At 40.5% G+C, this 27,664-nt stretch overlaps 3 protein-coding genes across 3 annotated transcripts; 2 read left to right on the top strand and 1 right to left on the bottom strand.

Annotated features, from left to right (window-relative positions):
* Positions 1-249: 249 nt before the first annotated feature.
* si:dkey-174m14.3 (uncharacterized protein LOC563117 homolog) lies at positions 250-9,247 on the top strand. The gene is made up of 5 exons (XM_041064441.1): positions 250-461; positions 1,814-1,880; positions 3,685-3,792; positions 4,101-4,181; positions 6,900-9,247. Exons 3-5 carry the CDS (start codon positions 3,751-3,753, stop codon positions 8,319-8,321), a joined length of 1,545 nt encoding a protein of 514 aa, XP_040920375.1. The 5' UTR covers positions 250-461; positions 1,814-1,880; positions 3,685-3,750; the 3' UTR covers positions 8,322-9,247.
* A 1,882-nt stretch (positions 9,248-11,129) lies between these two features.
* On the bottom strand, positions 11,130-13,071 carry rdh14b (retinol dehydrogenase 14b). Its single transcript, XM_041064320.1, has 2 exons — positions 12,645-13,071; positions 11,130-12,023 (listed from the first exon to the last, which is right to left on the bottom strand). Exons 1-2 carry the CDS (start codon positions 12,996-12,998, stop codon positions 11,406-11,408), a joined length of 972 nt encoding a protein of 323 aa, XP_040920254.1. The 5' UTR covers positions 12,999-13,071; the 3' UTR covers positions 11,130-11,405.
* A 765-nt stretch (positions 13,072-13,836) lies between these two features.
* On the top strand, positions 13,837-27,429 carry LOC121199539 (interleukin-31 receptor subunit alpha-like). The gene is made up of 16 exons (XM_041064319.1): positions 13,837-15,250; positions 19,264-19,530; positions 19,634-19,757; positions 19,847-20,016; positions 20,132-20,238; positions 20,753-20,776; positions 21,401-21,554; positions 21,783-21,865; positions 21,955-22,171; positions 22,292-22,456; positions 23,107-23,208; positions 23,297-23,440; positions 23,541-23,681; positions 25,349-25,433; positions 25,642-25,717; positions 26,405-27,429. The coding sequence occupies exons 1-16, from the start codon at positions 15,196-15,198 to the stop codon at positions 26,819-26,821; spliced, it is 2,331 nt and encodes a 776-aa protein (XP_040920253.1). The 5' UTR covers positions 13,837-15,195; the 3' UTR covers positions 26,822-27,429.
* Positions 27,430-27,664: the final 235 nt, after the last annotated feature.

The raw sequence follows: 27,664 nt of genomic DNA, 5'->3' as shown, positions 1-27,664 counted from the left end.
ACGCTTTGTATCCTTGCCTGGATTCGTAATTAGAGATCTGTGCTTTGGTCTCATGTTTTCTTCATACGAAGCACTTTCGCACACAACTTTTCAGCTTTTATCGCCCTCTCATGATGTTCTCATCTCCGCTGCATGGCCATTCAGGGGTGCATTAAAAAGATATGTAGACCCCTTTAAGTCCATTTAGATAAGGATATACCCAAGTTACAAGCTCAGTTCCCTCACCATACGCCCTAAATACAATCATCTGCTGTGTGTGTGTATGTGTGTTTTTGTGTTTGTGTGTGTGTGCCTGGCAGCTCATTGCTGGAGCAGAAGGAGGACTTACGGAAGAGGCTTTCCTACACAACACACAAGCTGGAGCTGCTGCAGAGCGAGTTCGACTCCACACGGCAGTACCTGGAAACGGAGCTGCGCCGAGCACAGGAGGAGCTGGACAAGTTCACTGATAAACTGCGCAGGTTGGCCTAAACACTGTACTTCACTAATGTAAATGTGCCAAAACCACAAAGTAAAAATACTATTTCTACAGCAAAACAATCCCCGTGGCTGAAACGTAACAACTAACTATAGCTGACTGTTACAGGCCATGTAAAGAAAAAGGTGGACAGCGAGATGACAAAGTAACACACATATGAATACACACAAATAGCATCAGAAAACAAATCATAAACATCTATTTTGAAAAAAGGCCCAATGAGACACTGAAGTTTTAAACCCTTTGTTTTTCACTCACATTTAAATGGTGCAAAGTGCTGCACTGAATTCACTATTCACCCATGGGCATCTGAAGTTAGAGGTTTAAAACTGGGGAGAGATGAAATGTACTGTGGAGGTTTTCAGAGGAGACAGAGTATAATTCTTCTTTTTGCTAATGAGCACCAGCTGACTTTTTTTTAATGTAGTATGAGATTTATCACCTCTAATGAAGTGTGAGGCATGGTGATAAACTGCATTAAGTTGTTTTAGAGTGTATGGAGAAGTGTGTCATTACTGCATATCAAGCACAGACAGCGTGGTTTTCCTGTCATCTAAACAGAAACACGCAACACAAAAAAAACAAGAGAGACATTTTCCCACTGATTTTCTTAGTAATTTTTTTCGTAAAATATTATAAAATAAACATTACAGCTGTTTTATTTGACTCATTTCTCCAGTATTTATGTTCTGCTTCAGTACTTACATCAGTGTAAGTGTTTGAATATCATGAAGAGGAACTGGATTCTTGGAATAATGGGTTCTTGTGAGTTAAGCACAAAATGTCAACAGCAGATTGTCGTCCTGACATGACTCGCGTTGGAGGGAAGCCAAATGCATTTAAGACCAAGTTGTCTGCATAAAAATTAGTATTTTGAATGTGATTTATCACAGGTTGTGGCCTGAGAGTGGACATGAACTGAACGCACTTCAACCAGAGATAGTTTTCTTCCCCTTGAATTGTTTCATTTGAAGGATTTTTTAGGATGTCTGTACAAAACTTCATGGCAGTTGATTCAATAGAGAGTGAATGATCCACATAACTTTTCGCTGTTGGCCAAAACGTTGCCCTGCACAGAAAGTCTGTTATCTGGATTACAAGTAATAGAATAAAGCATTCGCTAAATCATCATATCAGTAGCATGAGATCAGTGAGATGTAAAAAGTGCTATAAACTGGAACCATAGCATGCGATTCAGCTCTGACCTGTATACCTCTGAGCAATGCCGATATGCTTATTTTCAGTCTGGAGAGGCCTCCGGCTGCTACAGTGTGTGTATGTGTATGTACAAACTATTATCTGCGAGTGAGCAGTGTCGTTTATTGTGTCGTTTAGAATACAAAGCAGCTACTCAGCACTGCAGAGGATCAATCAAGATCTGGAGGAAAAGATCCATAGAAATGTAAGTGCTTAAGCTTCTTGTTTGTGTGTGTGTATGTGTGTGTGTGCCTACATCCAGTCATATGAATTCCCATAGTTGCGATTAAGTACCTGTAGACACAGAAGAAAGAGATGCATGTAAGCAAGTCATGGGGTTTAGAGACGGTAGAGAATGCTTTCAGAGCCAATTTGAATATGAATGCCCCGCTGTTGGTACCACTGACGTTAATTACGGCTTATTACAATTGGCTGTCCTCCTTCCAATGGCAGAGTGATAGCAAACCCATTGTTCCTCAGTGCACCGCACCTCACTTCATTTGTCAGACATTGCTTTTGCCGGTGGAAAGATACAATTAACTAGCCTGCCTGAGAACAGTGTATGACCATCAGGTGTCTTTGCTGTTGGAGAGGCAGCTGAAAGCGCTCATCGAAACAGTTTGTTACCGCACAAGATAATAATCACAACGGTCGCCGACGTGATTACAATGTGAGAAACCAGGTACAGACAATAAGGAGCTGAAGGTCACCCTGCTTTTTGCGGAAATAAAAATGGCCATTTTTAAAAATAAAGACGAACAAGGTTTTGTTTTTTTTTCCACTCTGAAGAGTCCTCATCAGCTTTTATTGATTCATCTCACATATTCCCTCCTCAAGGGTGAGAGAGGTGCTGAGTAAGTCTCTCTGCAATCGTAAAGCTTGTTTACTCCAGAGGTGCCACAAACCCGTCTGACCCCTTGGCCCCGCTCAACCATAGAGAATGTAATTACAAGACTGATAAACACAGTGATGTACTTTGAGTGTCTGTGCTTCTTACTCACTCAGACACAGTTTTCCAAGCAAGGAAGGTCCGGAGAATTGAACAAACGTCTCGCACATCTGCCATTTATACAGTGCAGACTGTAAGTATTTGGACTGTTATGTATTTTTTGTTCATCAGCCTCTGTGTTTCAGGACATTAAATTAAAATAAAGTAATGGATATTACACTAAAGTGCCAAGTCTCAGCTTAAATTTGACGCACAGCTGCCCAAGAAACACTGGGAGCCAAGTGTCCAATTACTTTTGAACCCTTGAAATATGGGCAGCTTGAGTTAAAAAGGCTTATCTCACACACAGTGCTGTATAAATAATCACGTAAACTCAAATTAAAGCAGAGAGTTGACACATTAATGCAATATCCTTTCTTTTATTTTAAATTCAGCGTGCTGAAGCACAGAGCCGCCCGGAGAACAAAGGATGTCTAACTGTCCAAATACTTACGGTCTGGACTGTATTTCTAAGACCTTAATTGAAGCGTCACACAAAATGCAAAACTGTCTCCTCAACAACAGCAAACAAGCACTCAGTGAATACAAACCAGTAATTCCTGCCTTCATCAACCAACAAAAGGAGGAAATGTACTTCTGCGGAGTGCTCGGTTTCCTGATGTCATGCTTTCTTGGTTACCCATAGTAACCAAAAAATTCAGCTTCAGTATCTCTGGCTGCCACTTGAACACTAACACTGTGTGAGGTTGCTTAGTGTATCTTTAGTCTATCCATCCTGTAGTTATATTTATAGCCAGGATCTTATGCCACATTTTCGTGGAAGAACTTTAAAGCTCTCATATCGATGAGCACCATATGTGATTTTGGTGATCAGGAAAGTTCTTGTCTGACAAATGTCTTATGGTAAGTAAAAAACAGATTTATTAAAAACTCTGTGCATATCCGGATGAATGTTCCTTATACTGGAAACTTTACAAATTACTGTGAAATCTAAGTGTTTCTGAGTGTAGTCTTCTTTCCGTACTTGTTATTTCTGAAACTGCTCTCTTGTTGTCGTCAGTCCCAGCACCACGACGATGAGAAGCGAGCTCTGAGCAGAGAGATCATCGTTCTCAACAACCACCTGATGGAGGCCAAGCTCACCATCGAGAAGCTACAAGAGGACAATGTAAGTAAGAACCCAGAGAAAATCGTAGCTTTTATCTCTTCAGACTTTCTGACAGTCTTTATGAAACCAAACACTGTATATTACGTCTGTTTTGTCTGTGCCAGTGGATTACTACACTGTAAGAAGTACAGTACTATGAACAGTCAGACTCAGTTTCACATGTCTGAAGAGGCAAAGTACGTTTTCGTGGGTAGACGTGAAGTGATATGTTCTCAACACAGACCAGAAAAATAGTCACTAACAGCATTTTCCAGCATTCATGCGTTACTGTTATCGCTTCTAATTGTGGTCATGTTGTTCCTCCATAGGATCTCTACAGAAAGGACTGTAACCTGGCTGCTCAGCTTCTTCAGTGCAACAAGTCACTTTACAGAGCCCAGCTCTCTGAGGTGAGCCGGAAACTGACATTTACATGTCATTTAATCTTGTATTCAGAGTGAAATCTTTTTTTTTTTCAGTTGAATCCACTGCACCTCACATTTTTTAAATTTTGCTCAGGTTTCTAATCCATAGTTTAAGTAGAACACATTTCAATTCTCACATCCATCCAAGGCTAAGACTCATAAGAGCTTCAGGGTTTTTGCCCTGATATTTGATGTTAACCCAGAAAATTACAGATAAGAGAAAAACCAATAATTTTTTGATACAGTGGAAGCCAGGTAAGAGGGAAATATTTAGTAAAATAGCTGTGATTTGTGGGGAACAGGAGATGTGAGCGAGTTGTCTCTTTAGCAGCACTAAGCTGAATTTTCAGCTTGTGACATGAAACAGACAAAAAAAATTTGCTGTCTCTACTATAACTGAAGGTCATCTTGCCCTTTGTGAAGCAGACGAGTTAAGAGACGAGACTCGGTGGAGCAATGACTACTGTGGGTCACTGCAGGAGGGGCAGAGACTGACGAATTAAACCTGTTTTTGTTCGCTCTCCTGAGAGAAAGTGAAAGAGCCAAGGTTTCAAAAAGCTGACAGCTAGTATTACAGAGCTTAACAAAGTTACAGTCTAGACAATCATTTTAAAATATTAAAAATATTATCATATTAAAAATAGTAGTCATGCATGAATTTATGCTTTGTTTAATTTATGCTTTGTAACCAGGTGTGGATGGTTACATCCACATCTGGTTACTTTACACTGAAAATAAAAGCTGAAATAGTTTCTGCTTCTACTGATATTTATCCAAACTACTGAGACCATTAATACCATTAAGTGAAGTGTTTTTTTTTTTAAATCAAAAATATAGCACTTTCACAAATTTAGCACTTACTTTTTAAAGTTTAAAGGCGACATAATATTTAAAACCTTTTGCTGTTTTTCATTAAATATCTCCCTCTAACCAAGTGAATGTTTTAATTAACCAAAGTAGAAATCCTGTTATTGTGTGTCAAAAAAGAGAAATTAAATATTGCAAACATAAAATGTCTTGTGCTTATGGCATTATACTGGAATCACATGTGGGTTTGGAAATGAAAAGCCGCAGTGGCACTCTTGTGTTTGCACCCATGTATGAGACAGGAGTCTAAGGTAAACCAGGGCTCCTAAGTCTTTCTCCTCCTGTCACTCGTTATGCAGCAAAGTCAGAGGGTAATTATTCTGCACCGGGTTCGGTAATCATGTAATTGTTTGACAGCGATTACGCACGGAGCGGCACAGAAACCACTTCATGACAAATTGTGCACAGAAATGAGAGAGAGAGCGAGAGAGTGAACTGTTCACTGAGCTAAAACTACAGTACGAGGCAAAAATGTAAATAGAGAGTGCACCACAGCGTCATCGTGCTGTCCTGCTGTTGCTTGTGAAAAGCGACGCATGTGGGTATTGATGAGCATTTTAACTCCAGGCCAGCTTGGTGCCACTTTCCACTGCATCAGCCCTGGGCCTTGTGCCTCGCCCATGTGACACGAGCAGATTTTAAAGCTGGCAAGTGTCCACGAGGTTAAAGAATGCCTCCCCACGTTTTACCATATAGCTGAATGGAAACATCAATGCAAACTGCATTTGGTTACGTAAAGCACATGAAATGTCCCCCCCCCCCCCCCAAACACACACACATATACTGCAAACACATACACACCGTGACTATACACTGTATAGGATCTGTTATGGAGTGAAAAACCGTTCTGCAGGCTCACTGCCAAACATAATGGGGGTCAGAGGCTATACATGCACTCACTGTATGTCCACCGGTCTGCTGGTCCTGTGGGTGGGAGCTAATCGAAAGCATATTGATGAATGGTGCTGCAGCATTTTGAGAAGCGCAGTGGCTCTTCAGCGCCTACTGAAGTGCTTTAGTCGTTTGTTTTGCTGCAAAACAAGCACAGAGAGGGTATAAAACGATTGGGCTCGCATTTCTGAACGCCACATACAAGCTAATTGTGATCAGCCCAAATGAAAAATTGTGGGGACAGAAATTAACTGGCATTTAGCCCGGTCCAAGTTGTAATAAAACTGTTATGATAAAATGTATTTTCATATTCTCTATGGTGTTTGTCTTTTCTCTAGCTACAAAGTTATAATTAGCTTTCCTCTCATTGCCAATTAGGAACAACTGACTAGATTCCTGTTGATGATGTGCTGCAGTTGGCTTAATGCTTGTTGCTATGGAGAGGCACAGATAGTGGATATAGGCCTTTTTATTGAAGAAATGCTCAGAATAGAACAATGTGTTTCTTTTCCAAGGAAGGCATCTCAGTTCGCCTTCATTTTCATATTCATTTTTCTCTGTTGTTGAGGCTCTTGTCACTGAAAATGACGCTTTGATTTTTTTTTTTTTTTAACTGTATTCACGAACACTCAAAGGTGTATGTTGTGGTGACATATTGAGAAATCACCTGCTGTACTATATGACATACTGACACACATACTGCAGTGCACAGGGACAAATGGATTTGTGGGCTGTCTGACACCGCCAAAATTAATCATCATGAGAGGAACATGATAAAATATTTGGATCGCACTGTGAGACATGTCCCCACCAGTTGCTGATTTTTAGCTTTGTTGACCAAAGACAGCAAAATACAGACAATGACAGAAATTCATGGCCAATTTCTCCCTGGCAACATGTTAAACATGTATTTTTCTGCCCTTCTCATTTCTTTGACACTTCTAGCTGCCCGCTGATTTTCAGGAGCGACTGGCCATGCACATGGAGGACATGGAGGAGTCTCCTCTGTGTCACACCTACCCCGACTCTGTCCCGGCCTCTCTCATTGCCAAAGTGCTCGAGAAGCCGGACGAGGCCTGCAGCAGCAGCCAGGCCTCCCGCTCCCCAAGCCCCCAAACCCAGGACCATGCTTTTATTTTGGAGAGCTTGGGCCCGGGAGAGCGCCTTGGGCTCCGCGCAGCCTACAAATCTGACCTGTACAGCAGTGACACGGCCCTGTACTGCCCTGATGAACGGCACCGTGAGCGGAGGCCCAGCATGGACCTCCACGGTCAGAGGAAGCTTCTCTATGGGCCCCAAAACTCCACTGACAGCAACCCAGAGGAGGGATCAGTCGGGTTGAGGGCCGGCTTCTCCCAGGAGCACTTTGCAAAGTTTCCTGCCACGCTGGGTGCAGGCTCCAGCTCCTACTCCAGCTTTAGTGGAGGGGGATCTGAGGACAAAGGCAATGGCCCACCCAGCAGTGTAGCTTCCTCCCCTCGCCATCATTCCCTCTACATGGAATGGAGAGATGCAGGGGACTATGAGAGAAAGAGTGACTCATCCTGGGAGAGGGACAGTCCAAGAGGCTTTGCCAACGCTCATCCCTTCCAGCAGACGGAGATGAGCCACCACCAGAACGGCAGCTCGCCTGTCTACAGCCGCACCATGTCCTCCTGCTTCAGTGAGCCCTACGAGCCGCTCCCTCCCTCCTCATCCCCAAGCGTTGCCTACGGAGACAGCCGTCGAGGCAGCACATTAGCCCCCGAGGAGGAGGAGCTGATTGGTCGATGGAGACAACTTAGTGTGGAGGACTTAAGTGCCCACACCTACCGCAGCCCAGGCCGGGCTTCACCTTACAGCTTCTCAGAGCAGCACTTCTCTGTGCGGCCTGCGAAGATTCGACTCGGGCCTCTCTACAGCAGCTTCCAGGAGGGGGCTGACTATTATCATCACGGAGTGGGTGTCATGGACCCAGTGTGGGTGGCCGCCAGTCCCAGCCCGGAATGCAGCCCAGGGCTCGGGCAGGCACACAGCCAAGCCCACCTCTACAGAGCCGAGGACAGCCAGGGGTCGGAGCACAGCCTCTACCACTCAGGGAGCTCCAAAGACAGGGAGGGCAACGTGGCAGCTGGTGGCCAGAGCACAGATTACGTAGATCCCAGCCCCAACAGCTCCACCGAGTCTCTCAACCAGAGGTCCTTGGAGATGGCCGCAGAGCTGCAGCACTATCAAGTGGAGATGCACAGCTTGCCTGCACAGGCGAGCCAGTCGCCACCCCCAGCCCCACCCCCTCCTCCTCCGTACAACCAAAAATTTGGCTCCCTGGGACTTTCCAGGAAGGACAGTCTGACCAAGGCCCAGCTTTATGGAACGCTTCTGAACTGAAGGACTTTCCAATCAGGTTTATTCTTTGATAGGATGTGAGGCCCTGGTGGGTCCAGCTACACCTTCTGTTGGCACGACCAGAGAATGGTTTGAATAGAAGCCAGGAGCCAGATCATTCAGAACCATGAACATGTAACTATTGCTGATTATTTAAAAGCTTTGATTGTATGGCAGTGGATGGCAACAGTTTACACTACAATTGTGCAGAGCAAGTAAGTCATGTCACGAGTTGGAGAAGTGGAGCTCAAGCGGCTCTTAAATTTGTAAGAATGTGTGCGTATTTAAATTACAAATGTATAAATATATACTTGTAACTACAAATTGAGTGATATATTTTGTATGTGGCTGTTAGCAAGGAATCCATCCAAAACAATCAAACTAAATGCAAATCTTCTTGATAAACCTGGAACTTGTACATAAATTAAAAACTGCCAATCCTATTTTTGAAAACTCAGAAAGGCATATTAAGTGAGAATTGATGCCCAAATAAACTGAATATAGATTCGTTTCAGTCATTATTTTTGAGCGGCTGAAACAGTTCTGGCCTTGTGAGGATTTAGATGTGAATGTTAAACATAAGCGGACGTCAAAAAAAACTAAACAAAACAAAAAAAACTAATTAATCACTCAAATGAGCAACAAGACACATGCATTTTGTTTTTCTTCTGTTGACTGAATTTGCCAGTATTGATGGGTGTGTTATATTGTTATTGATGGAACGTTTTGAGATCTGTTTTAGCGGTCAGTATTTCGGTAATATTTCTTTTGCTCTTCTATATCCCACGGAGAGGTTTTTCCTGCCCCCATTCTACCTCAGATTTGGATGCCCACACCCCATTAAGCCACCGTAACCTTGTTTCTTTGACTACGATGCATGTTTATATATTTTGGTTGTTTTGTTCGCCTAATAAAGCACAAATTACACATATAAAGCTCCCAGGATTCCTTTTATGTTTACACGCAGCTGTATGGGGATTTGAAATGTGAGCGAATGAACGAGACATGTTTTTATGTCGCTCCTCTTTAGTGTAAAGCCACATATGATCAGTTGTTTGTAAGATAATAATATGTCTGCTTTATCCACAGTGTTAAGTCACGTGACTGAACGGAGAGGGAGACCCTTCATCATTCAAACTCACATCGCTGCAGCCATGTGGTGCGTGCCTGCTGAGTCACTGTGAAGCCCTGCTTTATCACTGTTGTGAATTTAAAAATAGGTTAGTAGAGGAGGATTTATGCCAGGATCAGCAAACTCAAAACAGGGAGGAAGTTTGCGTTTCCCAGACAGTCATCAACAAGAAAATATGACAGTATGAGGAAATGAATCCTATGCTGTGAGCGTTTGTGACATCTGACACACTAAATAACAGCTGATACTCAGCACACATCCGCATCTGTTTGTCTTTGACATGTTAAAAATGTAATGCTGGTACTAAATTTACAGGAACTGGACAAAATTACAAGAATAAATTGCAAAATTAGGCGGATCAAAAGTTTCCCTGAAACAGATAAAACTTCTGTGAAGCTTATGATGATCTGCAAATTCTACTCTTTTTACCGAACACATTGCGCTGAGGTGCAGGGCTGACAAAGTTAGCTGATTAGCTGATTAGTCAGAAAACTATTCGCCAGCTTTTTTGATTATCAGATGATCCTTGATATTAGAATAAATATTAGTATTGAGAAACTGAAATCAGAAGAATTTGACATTTTTCTCTTGAAGAACAACTCAAATCAACAAATCAAATTTCATTAATGTGGATTAATCAATCATGACAACTTTCTTTAGTCCACTAACTGTATTTAGTATTCTTTGCAAACAGTGGTTTTATTTACATATGTAGGACAATCAGTCATTTCAGAGCTTTTCTTGCCTTTATTCTTGTGCAGTTTCACATTATAATTTTTTCTACATCTCCATTCACTCCCTTCCTACCTGCTGAGGTTAAGATGGGATTTACATGTGAGATCCATCCATCCACATGGGAGCAGCATCGCACTGATCTGCATTGTCGACCGTAAGTGTTCCAGCTCCTCCAGACACATCAGAGAGCATTTACACTTCAAACAAATCAAGAGAGGGAAACTAGATAAACAGCTGCCCCCCTTCCTCTCCTATATACATGGCAAAAATACATGCTAAAGTAGGCACAAATTTAGCACTCATATACAATGGCTGAACCAGAAACGGGTATGCTCTCCAGTCCGTTCTGAGGATTTGCACAGCACAAGCAATAATGTGACCTCACAAAGCAGGAAAAGGTGACAGCTCAGCTTGGCTTTGATGAACTTTGTGAGATGAGTTTGTTCCCCTTGATCGTGATGTGTGTGTATGTGTGTGTGCTATTCCTGGTCACTGGCATGACAGCAAGGTCCTACTATCCAGGTTTTGTGTTCATAACCTTAGACCAACCAGACTCCAGCACGTTTTAGGGATTATTGTAGTGTCTTTTTGCAGTATTTTGATGTGAAAGTAGCATGAATGAATGGGAAATCTACAGTTAAAGAGGCACTCCACCAATTTGACACATTAAAGTGTGTTCATTTATCATGAGTAGAACTACTTAGCCCGTAAAAACAGTTGTATAATGACTTCTGTGGCTCTGGAGGGAGCTTTCCGAAGTGTAACTCTGTTGGTATCATCCCCGGCTTAATGGAAATACAATTTTAAATCGCTGTTGCTGAAGTATGCCTATAAGTGTTTTATGTGTGCTTGTTTTAGGCTGTTTCCCCTGTTTAGCCCCACATTCCTGAGCGTCTCTCCAGGACGTCAAAAGGTAAGTCACAAATTTCACTTAGTGGACCATCAATTTTATAGGCATGTTTATTTATTTTTCAAATTTTATACAAACTGTGATCAACTCTCTGGAATATACTTTCAGCACACTTGCTCACAGAGACTTAATTTACACACTTCACTGGCACAATATGTCAGTCAGTTAATGGTTTTATCCCAAAGGTGGCAATCTGTCTTTTCACAAGCCATCTCTCGCCGCAGAGAGTTTGTGGGACTGCTAGGGATTAATTATCTTGTCCAAGACCACATAAATCCCCTGAGGTACCGTCCACTGAACTGGACTCTGCTTAGTTAGTGAGTCCAACCATCCTGCTGCTTATGTCCCACAGTTTCTTCGCAGCCTGGTCATCTGTAGCTTTGGCCTTCAGCTCCTCCTCCTCGCAGTTAGCGAAACACTTCCCCGACACTCCCTCCACCTCTGGGGAGCAGGCTAGATAGAGAGGAGTCTGGGCCCCCTCAAGTGGACTCTTGAAAAAGATCAGCGAGGCGAGGTAGAACAGCGGCTTTGCCAGCAGAGGGATTTGAACATGCCTGCCTAGTCTAGTCCTCACGATGCCTGGGGTGAGAGCATTGACCGTGACCCCCGTGCTCTCCAGCTGACGAGCCAGCTCAAGTGTAAACAGCAAGTTGGCCAACTTGCTCTGACTGTAGCAGAACGCCTTGTTGTAGCTGTTTTCACTGTTCAGGTCCTCAAAGTTGATGTGGCCATACTTGTAAAGCTTAGAGGAAACCACAACGATGCGGCTGGGGGCTGAAGTCTTCAAGAGGTCCAGCAGCAGGTGAGTGAGAAGGAAGTGGCCCAGGTGATTCACACCGAGCTGCATCTCAAAACCATCCTCTGTCTTCGTGTAGGGACACTGGTAGATGCCTGCATTGTTGATGAGCACGTCAATCTTGGACTCCTCCTAATGGGTCAGAGACATTTAAACCAATGAAGACTGAGGTAAGGAATAAAGATTCAGTGAATTTAAAACTGTTTGTGGCTTCATATCAGAAATAGCCTAAATCTTGACCTTTACACCGCACCAGCCTTTATTAATGCACTGATTAATTATCTTGTGGTGGTTGTGGTTGCCATTAAATACATTTTTAGGGGACACCCTGAGACACCCAGTGGTTATGGGAGGTAAATGTTGGCTTGTGGCAAAGAAACAGCAAGCTGACATTACCACGAGGAACACACTAATATGAAATAAGCTGGAAACTACATTTATTTCTTTAATGCAGAGTTGCAATGTTTAGGTGATGAACTAAACTATTTTTTTTCAAGCAAAAAGGCCAAATATTTGATGGTAACGGGTTCTCAATTTGCAGGTGATCAAACTAAGGTCAGGTAACTGGGTGAACTGTCACTGAAGTTCAGCACCAAGGACAGTCCCCTAGCAGCTGCGATGCCTGTATCGCTCCCCTTTGTACTGGAAATGACAATAGCTGGAATGAACCAGACGCCAGTCATTTCAAAAGCTAAACTACACTGAACCTGGTAAATAAGCATGGTTCCCAGCTTCCCCATCATCACAACTTACTTCATGAATCTCCTCACAAAATCTTCGGACTGATGCCAGAGAAGCGAGGTCCAGGTGTCTGATGACCACCTCCCCCTGCTCCGGTCCCGCTTGTTCTCTGATATCCTGGGCCGCCTGCTCGGCGCTCCGCTGGTCCCGACAGGCCATAATCACCCGGGCTTGGAGCTTCAACAGCTCCCCGGCCAGGGCCTTCCCTATCCCGCTGTTCGCCCCTGTCACGATGACCGTCTTTCCCCGCATTGTGTCGGCTGGATAACGGAGCAGTTTCCCGGCTTTCTGGACGGGGAACAAACGGCGAATAAGGAACAGGACCCCACCGCCGACAGCAGCGGCAATCAGCACCGCCGTGGACATGAAAGCGGGTACCGGTGACAGGTCAGCGGGGACAAGAGCACCGGATAGGTGTTACAGTGTATTATGTGTCCAAGTTACAAAATTACCCCGGAAATAATACCCATACAAATTTGTCAGCGTAACCAGCAGCATTACACTATCCGTTATGGATATTATATTTTATGATATTTTTTATTTTAAAAGCAAACAACATACAACTTTAATTACGCATTTGAACGCAAACAGCTCAACTGACAAACAGTTCTCGTCGCAAAGCAGGAATGTAGCTAATACAAGCGAGCTAACAAAGCTAGCAACGTTAGCTACTTTACGGGTACTACTTCCGGTGTATTTTCGTAACCAAACCGTATTACACAATAAGCTAATTGTAGCGCTACACCCATTTTAAAAGTTTCTGCATATAGAGGACATCATACGTGCTTTTATTTTTAAAGGTGCAGGCTATCGGGGTTGTTCGGCTTAGTACAAATAGCCTGTACTCATGAAGCTGATTGAAAACACCAGAATGTTTTTTTCCATGACCACTTTTACTTCTTTGTAAGTTGTATGTATCAACCACTAGGTGGTGCTATATGACTAGGTAACAAAACAACAAGAGGCTCGTATTAGTGAATCTTAGTAAGTGTTGTATAAGTAAATTTTAAGTTAATAACTTAAAATAAAGAAACCTTAAAAGTAGTAATTTTCAAGTTAGATTCACATCATGTTTTTAAGATAATGTAATTAGTTTCAAGTGTCTGTTAATCCTGGTATCGGTTTCTGTCCTCACTCACGGGTGAAAGAAGAATAGTCCATATCAGAATCAGAATCAGAATCATCAGTTTTATTAGCCAAGTTTGTGCATACAAACAAGGAATTTGACTCCGGTTTTTCTTTGCTCTCAGACAGTACAGAACAATGACACAACCAACAGAACAACAACTTTTTTTTTTGTTTCCTACAAATACCAATAGTGCAATGGGTGCAATGTGGATAGTGCAAAACTATATACATATACAATATATTCAGACTGTTGAGAAAACTTATGTGCAGGTTGTAGTGCAAATGTAGTGGACAATGCAATAGCCCACTTGCTGGTGTGTGTCCTTTGTTTGCACACAAGCCATTACAAGAAAATACGTAATTACTTCTGAGAAATAGAGAGTGGTAGTCTTGAATCATAGTTCATGGAACATGCCCTCATCCACATAAAACATGTAATGTTCGAATGTTATTGTTCAGATTGGTCTGACCATTTACAGTTAGGCAGAATACAAAGCCCCTGGGTGAAATTGTTTGCAGGAAGAGGTGAGTGGACCCCATAAAGACTAGCACTGATGCATCAGCTGAGGAGGATCCTAATAACTGATAAGTAGCTAGAAATAGATTTCCCCTACAGCCCTTATTATGTTACATAGATTAACCCAGAACTGCCCAGTAGTCTTGTTCTTGTTACGGATGAATCCAAACTTGGGGGTTGGGGGGACTCACAACCCATGATCAGTTAATCTGGGAATTATTTTTTCGTTTGGTGTGTATAATGTGCAAAAATAGTGAAAAATGCCTATTGTAGCCCAATTTCCCCCAGTCCATGGTTAGGACTTAAGATGTTGTGTTTTTGATTGTACAGAATATTTCTAGTATTTGTATCGATTTTTCCAACGGACAAAATTCTGAGATCAAAACTGACTCGTAAGCTGCTTGTTTGAAATGATTGTGGTAATTATTTATTTATGTTTCGAAGTAGGCTACTTTTAGTGTCCGGTCTTTCACTCTTTTGTGAATCCATTTGCGCACTTCTGCATACGGCGCAGCCAAACGTGCGCCAGGCAGTTAGCATTTACTGTATACAAGCCGAGTGTGATTTATTGTTAATCATAATTTATGGCCATAACTGGCGTCTCTTGCGTTGCTCGGGGACCAAACAGACTCAGAAGCAACTCTTCGAAGCAGTCCACAAATTACTTCACTTCCTCTTAGTTCGCTGTGTCTCCAGTTGGGTAATACCTCCCGTTTATTTCAGGGTTTGCTTCAGTTCCCGTTACTTGATGGTTAATGAACAGCTAGTGGGGAAATGCACTGCAGTTTAGTGCACAGTCTGCCGTTACAGCAACGAAAAGGCGATTTTAATACTTTTGTCTAACGCTTCTGGATATCTGACGGCTTTAATGTATCTTGAAAAGCGATTTCTTTGAGCTTTAGTAATAGGATAAAAGAAATGTATGCCTTTTTTGTCACGTTTTTTGTGGTTGTAATCCTCTCCATTTGTGAAGGTGAGTAATACTATTATATTTGACACTTCTTGTAGTAGGTAAAATATAATGTTAAAGTGCAAAGGTCCTGACTTGTCAAATACAGCTGTTGCATTTCTGGGAAATGCTTGTTTTGTTTTGGTTTCACATCATAATGTTCACTGTAAAAATGGCAGTATTTAAAAATGTCTTTTCCAGGTGTTAATCTCTATTCAAGAGTATTTATATTTTACTAATATTATATTATTTAGAATAACCAGAAGTTGTAGTTTTTGTTTGTTTTTTTAAATATTTGCAAGAATTTTAAATATCAGAACATTTTTTATTCTCATGTAAACACAGGCTCAGTTCTAACAGACAACAGTCATTGTTTCAGAAAAAGCTATCACCAGATATGAACATAAAGTAATATAGTTCTCTTTGACATTCTTTCTACTGCTAATGCTTTAACAATCACAAAGCACTTTAGTTAAAACTTATTTTTGAAATACATTAGAGCATAGTGAAATATCTGAGTGAAACCCACTGACTTAAAGTGACTGCGCCATTTGAAGACCTGTTTATTGAACTAAAAGCTTTACAGAGCATCTGCTCAGCCATGTGTCTAAGAAGCTCACTCCAGCTAGCAAATTAAAGTCAAAAGGCAAATGTAAGACTGTAGTTGTAGTTGAATGGTAGCAGTTTTATTTCTACTTTCAAATCTGTGAGAAAGCTTTGTTAAAAGATTAAACTTTGTTCTTTGTGACTGTTGGAAGGAACAGGTTGCCTGTTTTTGAGTTAGTTTTCTGGGATCAATCTTCGAGAACTTTTTGTACAAAGTGAACCAAACTTACACACGTGTCTAAATTGATATTACTTTCTATTATATTTTCAGAATAACTGTAATAACACAAACAGTGAGGAGATACATCATAATAGAAAATACAGTCAAAACTCAAGAAACAAACATTTATTTATTTATTTATTTGAATGGCGTAGAAGAGATCACATTTTCTTTAATGATTCTGTTCATATCTTAAGAACAGCCATAAGTATTTTTAAACAACCACCTGGATTTTTTTTTCCTTCAGAAAATCTGATGCTTAGCTCTGTGACTGGAGTGCAGTGATATAGGAGCTTGTGTATTTCCTGTGTTGTGTATGAGTGGCTGTTGGAGCCTATATTCCTCTTCTGATGGAAACATCATATCTCTCTAATGGGCTAGTTATGCTGTCACAGCTATAATAAAATCTGTTTTGGTGCTGATGTGGTCTTAATGAAACTGTAGTCTTCCTGTAGCAGCTTTAAATGGGAAGCTTTCCACTTGCAACTTTTTGTGAAGTTGCAACAAGATCACTAAATCCTCGTTTGATTAAAACTGGCCAACACATTTTGCCACTTTCTAACGCCCAGTACATCACTGTAACTATAACGTGTTCATTCCCTGTGACCTGACACCAGTACTCTGTCTTTCCTGGTTTAAAATCTGTATACTTCAAAATGTGGAACTCATTAGAATCATTTTTATGTCAGGTCATGTATTTGCCAGCTGTTGCTGTGGTCATAAAACTGAGTCAAAGGCTACTGACAGTAGCCTTTGACTCAGTTTTATCACCTACTGTCAAAGTAACTGCATGAAAGCAACTGATAGCAACTGTCTGGTTTGGAGGGCAATTTAAATAGTGTCTTGATATATTTATTATTTCCAAGTTTTTTTCAAGTGAGATGTCTCAGATGCAGGTGTGTTGGAAAGTGTCACCAGGTGCACATAGCTCTTGCACGTCATCAGAATATTTTGCTCATACTAACAATTTCGCTTAAAAATCACCATTATCCAGGATGGATCAGGGGCTAATTTTGTAGCAGTGGTAATGTCAGTGAACTGGTGAAGGAAATATCTGAGACTTTGTCACACACAGTTTTATCTTTATTTATATTGTATTTACTGAAAACACTGAGGATGATGATTGATGATGGCTGATGATGATAGTCAGTGATGATTAATGTATTGACTTAGACATTGATAGTGGTGATATCTCTATCATTCTTCTTGTGTGGAAGATCCAGACTATGTTTGAGAGCTTGCAGGCTACTTTAAGATTTAAAGGAGAAAAAAATAAATCATATAGAGAAATAGATGTACTATAAGTTTACAGAATTTCCATGCAAATTTGATTATTTGCTCACCATAATGCATTACTTTTGTGTGAGCATTAACATATTTGACTTAAAAAAAAACCCCACCCATTTGGTGCTGAGCAGGTAACATACACTGGGTTGGTCTTTGAAGCAGAAAAGGGAGAAAAAGGTATCAAAGGGAAACAAGTTTCCACACACAGTAACAAATACAGGCTCAGACAGCATCTATCTGCAGTACTTTGAATAGGAAGAAAATATGCTTGCGTAGCATCAATGCTATGCTCAACTAATACATCTGCTTTTCCTGTTACGACAAGTCAAAATATCTGGGGTTAAAAATATCTTTTATTTTGCTGAATGGGGTGGTGCCAGCAGTGTGCCATAGAGACTCAGAGTCAGAATAATCAGAATAATCTTTCTTGTCATTGCAGAACACGAGTTGTACAGTGCAACGAGATTTTGAAATTTTGTCATGCTGTTTACATAGCAGCAGCGTGGTAACCTAAACTATGTGTGGTTTGTGTGTCAAGCAGAGAGTTTCTTGGACTGATTGGTTTGTTCAAGCACATGTTAGAGAGAAAGCAGGATTTATTGTTGTTATGGAGTAGGTCAAAGTGTGACAGACAGTAAAATCCCCTCCAAACATATGAAGACACATGCACATACAGACACCATATATCCATAAACCATATACAGACAAACCCAGAAGAGACCACCAGGCAGTGTACAAATCACAGTTCTTAGGAACAGACTCCCAGCTAGTGGCTGTGAGGGAATGACGCCAAAGCCAAACTTGTACTCATCAAGATGATGATAATTAAATGTTGATCTCAAACGAATTCCAAAGATTTCCACCTTACCCATAATGACTCAGGCTAACTCTCAGAGATGGGAGGGATGAGATGCTGCATACAGAGCAGGGGCCTAATTAGTTTAGAAAAGGAATGTGAGAGTGGATGGTGGACAATGCTGTGGTCTGGCATGCTGTGTTATTCAAATTACAAAACAAGCCAATGATGTAATATTGTTGGGGGATTTCAACATACATATGGACAATAATAATCTTCCTCTCACCAAAGACTTCTCATCGTGCCTTGAGAGTTTGGGATTTCTCCAATACATTGAATTTTCCCACCCATACAAAAGAATTTACTCTGGACTTAATTTGTTGTTCTGGTCTTACCCCCTCAAACTGCACAGCTGCTGACCTCCACGTAACTGACCATTTCCTCCTCTTAGTAACTGTCCCACTCCATCTCCCCATAACTAAACCACCACGTCTCATTTCTTATCGGAATATTAAGGACATTAATCTTGATACCCTGTCCTCTAGTACTCTGATCTGGACTATCTGTCCACCCCACCGCTTCTATCCTTGTCCACAGTCTTGTCACCTCCCATATTGATTATTGCAATTCCCTCCTTTTTGGTCACGGTCCAGAACTTAGCCGCTTGTATCATCACCAAAACTCCCTCTTTCCATCATATCACCCCCATCTTTCAGCAACTCCATTAGCTCCCGGTTAAACTCAGAATAGAATTCAAAGTCCTCCTGTATACATTCAAGGCCATTCACAACCTTGCCCTCCTTATCTATCAGCTCTCCTTGTTGTTAATTGTTAAATCCATATGAAACCCAAAGTTTAAAAATGACAAACGAGATACAGTGTGCTAATTAGTTAAAGAGTTTCTTGTTGGTGGATGTTGTTGTTCTCAGACAGAGTCTGGCTGCTTCATCTTGTTTCCAGACTTTATCCTTAATGAAGCCAGCCTTCTGCTTGCTGGCAAAAAAGAGAATAAGCGTATTTCCTAAAATGTCAAACCATCCCTTTAATATAATGGTGTGTTACATCACAATGAAGCACTGCAGAATTGCATGTGCATTTTGAAATAAATAACATTATCATCCCCTGCAGTCCAGCGAGCAGACACCTGCGATGTTACCCCTAAGGATCAGTACATTGAAGTGGGATCTGATGCGGAGGTAGTGTGCCACACCTGTATCGGTGGCAGAGTCTTCTGGACACTGAACACCAGACCCATCAAAGAAAGTCTGTCAAAAGCCATCAACTCCTCACACACAGTACTGACACTAAGGAACTTCACCTACCACAGTGCTTTGGTACAGTGCCACAGTTCAGATACTCAGCAAATCCTTGGAGGCACCACCATCACAGCCTACTGTAAGAAGTATTTTTGGTACTTACATTGTGACATTGAGGCTGTTGATACCTGCAATAAAATGAAATATATGATACTGATTATTTGCTTTTTTTTTTTTTACAGCAAAACCCAGCAAAATATCATGCATATTGCATTATGAAAATCAGGTGCGAGGTGTACCACAACTGTTCACATGCAGCTGGGAGCATCAGATTCATTCTTCACAGAAAATAAACTACACTGTACAGTGGGTAGTTTCATATTTTATTTGAATTATTGTAGGATTTTTTTTCTTGTTGATTTATGAACTTAATATAAAAAATATATTTCTTTCAGTGTTTCCCAGAGTGAAATCTGCAGCTCACAAAAAACTACATGTACATCCAGGGAAATACATGGATCTAATAAAATACATTTGAACAGAAACTTCAGTGTTACTGTGACAGCTAAAACTACTTTCTGGGAAGCCCGCTCCAACCCTGAAGAATTTGACCCTGGCAGAATAAGTAAGTAACATGAAGAAAATTTTGTGAAAACATATGTATTTCTGAATGATCTCATTGTTTTTTAACATCGCACATTTCTGCATTTTAATGTGTTCCCATGATTATTTTCCCTCAGTAAAAATGTTTCCTCCAAGATTAAATGTAAACGCCTCGCCTGGTGAGCTCTTGGTTATGCTGAAAAGCTCAATAAAAAAGACTCACTGTCAAGTTAAATACAGCAAGGTATGTCCCTCTTTGTTCACCTATGTCTCGTTTTTATTGATGAAAACCTAAAAAGAGTAAACTATACAACAGTTACCCCAAATGGTGAATTAGCAGACCTTGACCTAGAATGTTGTTGCATTCACACAATAGAAAGAAAAAAGAAAACATGCTGTCGTTTAAAAAGAAAAAGAAAAAAGATGGCGTTATTTGGGAGCATTGCTGCATGATTCTTGCTCTCACTGCTACGCTTGTAGTCAATTCCATTTGTGAGAAATGTTCAACAGATGTTCAATACACACATTTGGAGAACAGATAACAGAGGCCGCAAAATGGTGCCTGTAACAACCTCAGTGAAACTGCAACTGCCATGGAGCTGTGATAGTTGGTGTTGCTATAGCAACATCACTGTGAGTGAAACTGAATGGGGGAAAAAAAAGTGTGAAAGCTAGTGTTTTTGATTCTGTCAGTTGCTTTTCATATACCACTCATGGCTTACTGAGACTTTTTTTTTTGTTTGCCTTTTGTCTCACAGGCTGTCAGCGAGGGAACTTCAGAGGTAAGAGACAGATTGTTTCCCCCTGGCACTTGTAAGGGAACTGTAAGAGAACTCGTGTTTTTAAAATTGGTTATATGGAGACGTCGACTTGACTGCTATTTTAAGAGTTGCAAACTGCTAATTGCACAAAGTTTGACATGATGTGATGACTACAGCATTGGCAGCACATTAGCCTCAGATAACTTGTGTCATGGCCAGTTTGTTTTGCCCTAGGCTCAAATTACAAACATTCACAGAACAGCTGAAGTGTATTTGCTTTGTCAGTGATTTGTCAAAATGCCCGATATCACTTTAACTGTAACTGGCATGGAACTGTGTGAGAAGTGGTTGCTATAGCAACGTAATGTTTTTAACTAAGGAACCAGCTGCCTCTGGCAGAATACCGCTGTTTGTTGCTAGTGGAAATGAAAAGGCATAGAAACTGTTTCAGAGGGGAGACATACATTTTCTGTCAGCAAACCTCATTTCAACAAAACGCTGCTTTCAAAGCACAAAATGATTGTTTCTTATTCTGTCTTAGTGAGTTAGTGTAAGTTTGACGAGTCGTGAAAGAGCACTTCTTCCTTCTGGGACTTCCCTGGGATTTGAATAACTGTTTCTAACTGGAATATTTTTTTTTTCTAGAAGGTGCTCAATAAGACTCTAAATCCTAAAGAAATTGGGAATGTTATTATAAATGGGGAATCCTGCCGTGACTACAACGTTTCAGTCCGCTGTGCTTTAGACAAGGCCCTCTGGAGCGACTGGAGCCAGACGACAGTTCGAACCCCACTAAAAAGTAAGAACAGTGGTTTTATGGTGCTAGCTAACTGGGATCCTAACAAGTAAATGAAGATAGTTTGTTGTGCTCAGATTTTCCAAAACAACAAAAAACCCACTGAAAATATTACAAGCCTCTGAGTTTCTTTTTGTTTTGACTCAGCTTGCATATCTGTTATGACTGTGGTTTGTCTCTGTAGTTCTTTATGTGTGTTCCAGTGTGACTATTTTGAACATATTTTAACAGAGAATGATGTCGAGCTGCTCCTGTGGAGAAAGGTAGCTGAACCTGAGAAAAATGGAGTTCGAAAAGTTCATACCATGTGGATGGTAAGGAATCCTCTCAGTGTACAAGCTACATTTCCTACGAGATGTTCTCTTTACTTCTCGATATCAAGTACTTCAACCTTTCTACACAGGAGATTCCTCCAACATGTGAAGGCACATTTACCTACACTATCAAAAAGATTCACCTCAAAGAAGACATGACTGCAGTAAATTATACAGATACTTTATGCAGCAATTCAACTTGTGACGTGGATGTGAACCAAGATGCACACAGATTAAATCTCACAGTCTTCCAAAAGGAATCCCTGGTTGCCGAGGACTCTGTTTATGTTCCAGCCATTGGAGAGCGTGAGTTTGAGTGCTATTCGTTGAACAATTTGTTTCATTATAATGGAACAATGCTTTGCCTTGATGCATGTTAGTCATCTGGTATCAATCAGCTCCTTTTCTCTTGATGTCTCTTGGCAGGCCTCCCTCAGGTTACTGAAATCCAGACTTCAACCGCTGAAGGTGTTATTCTGGTCAGCTGGAAGGCTCCTGCTCAGCCTGTCAGAGGTTACATGATCGACTGGACCCATAATGGAAATCAGTATCGTTGGAAGGAGAGCAAATACACTAACACAACTCTGGGTGGTAGGTTAGACAATAGGCATGAAGTGGTAGATGGATGTCGGATAGAAAAATGGATGTTGAATAAATACTTAATGAGAGTTAACATGAAAACATGGAATGAGCAAGCTTTGTGAAGAGAATGTGAGTCATCATCAAACCCATCACTGATTTATGGCCTGTGACTTAACTTGGTTGACCACCAGATCAATTTCTGTCTTATCTTTCATCGTCCAGGCGTGGCAAATAATGGACACACTGGCGGAAATCGACTTTTAAAAGCTTCTCTGTAATGCTGCTGTTAGAAAGATGATTTAAAAATGCGGAGTTTTCGAGAACTGTGATCCATTTCTCACAGACATGAAATATTCTACAGTCTGTTGTCTTGATTCTTTTCAATCACAAAAGGAAAACTGGTATGAAATAACTAAGAGCATTTAATTCAGCTCAGTACAATTCACATAACTTGTACTTGAATAGTTCCATTTTCTGCAACTTTATACCTCCAAACCTTAGGTTTGGAAACATTAGATTGAACTGCATATCTTTCTATAAAGTAGTTAAAATTACCTCCACCTAAACCAATAGAAGGAGAATTAGATCAGTTGCTTTAATGTGTTTAAACAATCACTTCACTGTAATAGATTTTCAGACCAGTCTTCCCTCTCTTGCAGACCTCCTGGATAAGAAGCCATACAATATCACAGTAACTCCCCTCTTTGATGACATGACAGGCCATGGCACACAGGCCCTTCAGATCTGCTCCAGAGTAGGAGGTACATCAGTCTTCACACTTTTTTATGATTCTTAGTTTTTTTTTCTCTGTGTTTTACCTGTCTAAATTTGAAAACGTGGTCTCTCCAGTTCCAGGAAATGTCAAATCCATCTCTGTTCAACCTTATGACAAAAGTGTCCACGTGAAATGGAATACAGACTCACAGGAGGAATGCAGTGGTGATGTTATCAACTACACAATCTTCTACAGTACTCAGAAAGGACCAGTGCTCAGTAAGTCCACCACTAACATGTATGAAGTTTGCACATGGGTTAAAGAGATTTATTTCATCTACCAGTGCATTCATGATATTTCTGTGATTTTTTTTTCTAGATGTTACTGTAAATAGCACGAATCAGGACATCTTTTTAAAGGATCTGCATCCAGACACCCCATACAGCTTCTACATCGAAGCCACAGGTCTTACTGGAACTACCAAAAGCAGCGAGAGGTCCTTTAAAACCAATATATTTGGTAAGTACTCTGCAAGGGCCTAGAAGATTCCTGGTTTTCAAAGCAATTGTTACACACCTTATTCCTAGTTCTGTGAGTACAGCTCACGAGCATCAGGGTGCCAACATTAGAAAGCTCATGATCTGCACAGGTCAAGACTTGTATCTTTGCTGTGACACCAATACAACGTAACACTGAAAATGTGAGACTTGGAACATGTTCTTGAACAAGAGTGTTACACCAGTTGATTGTACTGTTCTGCCCATGTTGTCACACAATGAGTTGGAGACTTGCAGACATTGTTTTTGGCCCATTGCACAATTACCTAAAAAACTGCAATCCAGAACTAGAAGATGTTAGCACCTTCAGTTGCACCACTTCTGCATACCATGTTATTATTGTTCGCTGATGGGCCAGATAGTTCCTGCAGCAGCACCAAGGGACAAATGTTAATGTGTCTGCTTTTAGGGGTGTATTGTTGTAATACAGGACGAGCCTAGAAGCAGCTAGGTATTTTGCATTGTTTACTTTGGCTTTATACACCAAACCGTTATACACTGTTAATTTTGGCAGTCAGTGAGTTAATAGTCTGTCAAACAGATGCACTGATACCCGTGTTGCAGGCATGCTTTGTCATGTCAGCACATTCACCCACTTAGAAGCCAAAAGTTGAACTCATGAGCAAATAAGACTCACTTGTGCTCAGTTCACTCTGGGGTTTTACTCCTACAGCCGTACTTGGTCTGGTATGACCAAGCATATGGTGGCTAATGTTATAAAATATATACTATGTAATCAGCATTACTGAGTCAATTCACTGACTTTAAGCTTCTTCTCTGCTTGTATTACTCACACACTATGTTTTACCATTGCTATTATCCTCTTTGGCTACAGCAGCTCATAGAACCTGCTCAGGACATGAGTGTTAAATGTTTTTAACACCTCAGACGTGGAGGGTCAAAAGGGAGGCAAGATTCTTTGTGGCCTTATTTACAAGTTCTTCAAAGTCTCGAGTGAAGATCATTAAATAAGCCCCTGTGTTTTTGCATGCCTTCCTTGCAAACTGCGGGAAGTACCTTGGAGTCCAAACAAACGATAAACAGCTGCATACAAGCAGCAGCAAGCTGAGATTTAGTGCTATGAGACTGGGAAGAATAAGAGGTAGTGTTGAACAACAGAAGACAGAGATGAAGGCTGTGTGAAACAGAACTGCTGTTTATTAATATCAAACTTTTTGTCTGGGATTGTAAACCAGTAAGAGATCACAAACAAGTTTGATTAAGAGGGGTTCATTCCCAAAATAACATCAAACTGTCCCAGGATTAAGAAATAACATATCAGGTGTCATTACTGGATGAATTGTGTCTGGATTTGCTTTGCTGCCATATCCTTTGGCTGCAAGATTAATCAGATCCTAACCACTGACCTAATCACAGTATTACTCATACTACTCACTCAAACAATATCTTGAGTAAGCCAGATGACATAACTGCCACAAATAGTTATGAAAAACTATGATCTATTAATATGTTATTTGGCAGCTACCAGTTGCTTAATATACCCAAACATCAAAGCTTTCACCTCAGTGAGGAAAAGTTTTTTTTTATGCATGCATGAGTTTTGAGGAAGTGAATCATTTACTGTACTCATCAAACTACTTCTACATAATTTATTTTTCTCCATGATAGATCAGAGGCTCATCACAACACTCATTGTCTCTGGAATCATCGTTACAGTCCTTGTGTTATCTCTTGGATTATGCTGTGCTATTCAGTAAGTTTCAGTCTTTTGGTGTCTTTCATGATATGATAAAGATCAGTCTCAAGTTAAAACACTGAATCAAGGACATTTTCTTGTCAGCAAAAATAAAGGGCACCTTGTACAAAATGATGTGGTAACAGTGGGATTAACCCTTATGAAATGAATACCATGAAATATTGAAATTTGTTTTCTAATGATGGTTATTCATCTCTTTTTTTAGATGGAAGAAGTTCAGGGAGAAGCCGGTGCCTAACCCAGGCCTCAGCTCTCTGGCATTGTGGCCAGGTCATCAAAAGGTGAACACAGTGAAAATGAATTATATGGATGAACAAAGCAAGCAATCCAAAATTGGCATCTTGAGCTCTGAATTATAATCACTAATGGCTGGCATTTTACATAAAAAAACAATTTTCAGAAAATAATTGGAAGATTAATCCATAATGAAAACAACTGTAAATTGCAGCCCAACTGTAAATTGTATTTTCTTCTCCACACTGCCAGAAGTAGTCAGGTTGGCCTAAAAGTTTTCTAGTTTCTCATATCAACCAAATGTTAGTTTTTAATCATGGACTTTAACTCCCCCATGTTGCTTGATAAAAGCCCAAATTACCAGAAAAAAGGACAGTAATATTAGTATTTATAATCTGCATTATTTTGTCTTCCATGTTTCCAGAGGCCTCCTGGTTTTTACAGACTTTTTAATGTTTGTTTGTCCATGTTATTTGCCATTCTCTTTGTTACGTAAGATGTTTTATTTTTGTCAATAAAAAGTTCAATAATAATAATGATAATGCTCATTGGCTGATCAGTGACGTCTGTTGATGAAGTCTATGATAAGAATTCAAACCTGCAAATATGGCTTTAGATATCATGATTCTGTATTCTAGGTTGTAACTCCTGATAAAACAACCCTTACGTTTTCAAAAGGCAACATCTTATGTCTTTCTGTGTTTCTGTGTGTGTTTGTGTGTGTGTTTCCACAGGGAGTGTGCCCCTTCCAGGCATTCAATAATCCATCTGAAAGCTTCTGTGAAAGAGTTTACACAGAGGAAACTCAGAGAATATCCACCCCTCCACTTGCTACAGGCTGTAATAGCAAGCGAACCAGTGACCAGACTGTGGAATATACTGACCCAGCCATTCTTGCAACAGACGCACAGAAAGGGAAAACATTACAACTTGTAGAGACAGAGCATCATAATTCTTCTGGAGAATCCACAGCATTACTGTCTTCAGAAAACAGCCCATTCAACCCATACAGAAGTCAGAGTTCTGTGGAAACTCCTGCCCTAATGACAAATAAACAACATAAGCATATGTCAGTGAAACAGCAAGAAAAGACAGCACCAGTGACTGTTTACGTCACTCTGAACATGTTTGAACAAGGTCAGGGCAGGTGAGAGCTGTGGAAACACAACTAATAACAACAATCCAAGCATCAAGATATTCAAGCATATCAACTCTGAATAAAGCTTTCCAAAGTTCATCTTTCCGAAGACTTCCATAGTGGTATGTTGCCTGGCACTGTGTCCAATGTGGAATCAAAGTAAAAAATAATGGCTGTAATATTAGCTCAGACTTTGTCAACCAGGTAATAAAATGCAGTGTGTCATGTAAATTTCATGTACATTTTGCTACTGTCTATTCTTTATATCGAAACAAACATGTAATATTTATGGCTAAACAATGTGTGTAGTGGCAGGTTTATTAAATCAACCTGATGGACATATACTGAGATAATTGTCTATGCCTCTAGGAATAGTTTTTCATTTGAAAGGACTTAAGCTATTTGACTGATGTTCAGCAGTGACAACATCCACACCATAATGTTTACTGATTAATCACACTGATGCCAACATTGTGCAGCAGAGGCTGACATATGTATACGTACAGATTGTATAATAATATACAATAACCTCCTCCAGCTCGTGCAGTGACAGCATGCAAATGTAAAAAGTGGAACTGATATTTTGTTGTAACCATAATAAAAATTAGCTATGTATCATAATGAAATTCTCTGTTGTTCCCTGTGTGTAATCATTGATATCTCTACATGTTAAAAAAAACCCCAAACATTACATGCTTTCTTGTTGTTTGAATACAACACAATTTTAATGTACTGCCTGCAATCAGCAAGTGGTTGCAGTGTGTATTTATGGATGTGTGTCTTTGCTAACCAGATGTGTACACTAACACTGTACTTGTTGGCTTTAGCATAATAGTAATTGGTAAAACAACTCTAA

The sequence above is a fragment of the Toxotes jaculatrix genome, chromosome 19 (assembly GCF_017976425.1).
Source record: "Toxotes jaculatrix isolate fToxJac2 chromosome 19, fToxJac2.pri, whole genome shotgun sequence".
Classification (NCBI taxonomy): Eukaryota; Metazoa; Chordata; class Actinopteri; family Toxotidae; genus Toxotes; species Toxotes jaculatrix.
This window is presented reverse-complemented; position numbering and strand designations above follow the sequence as displayed.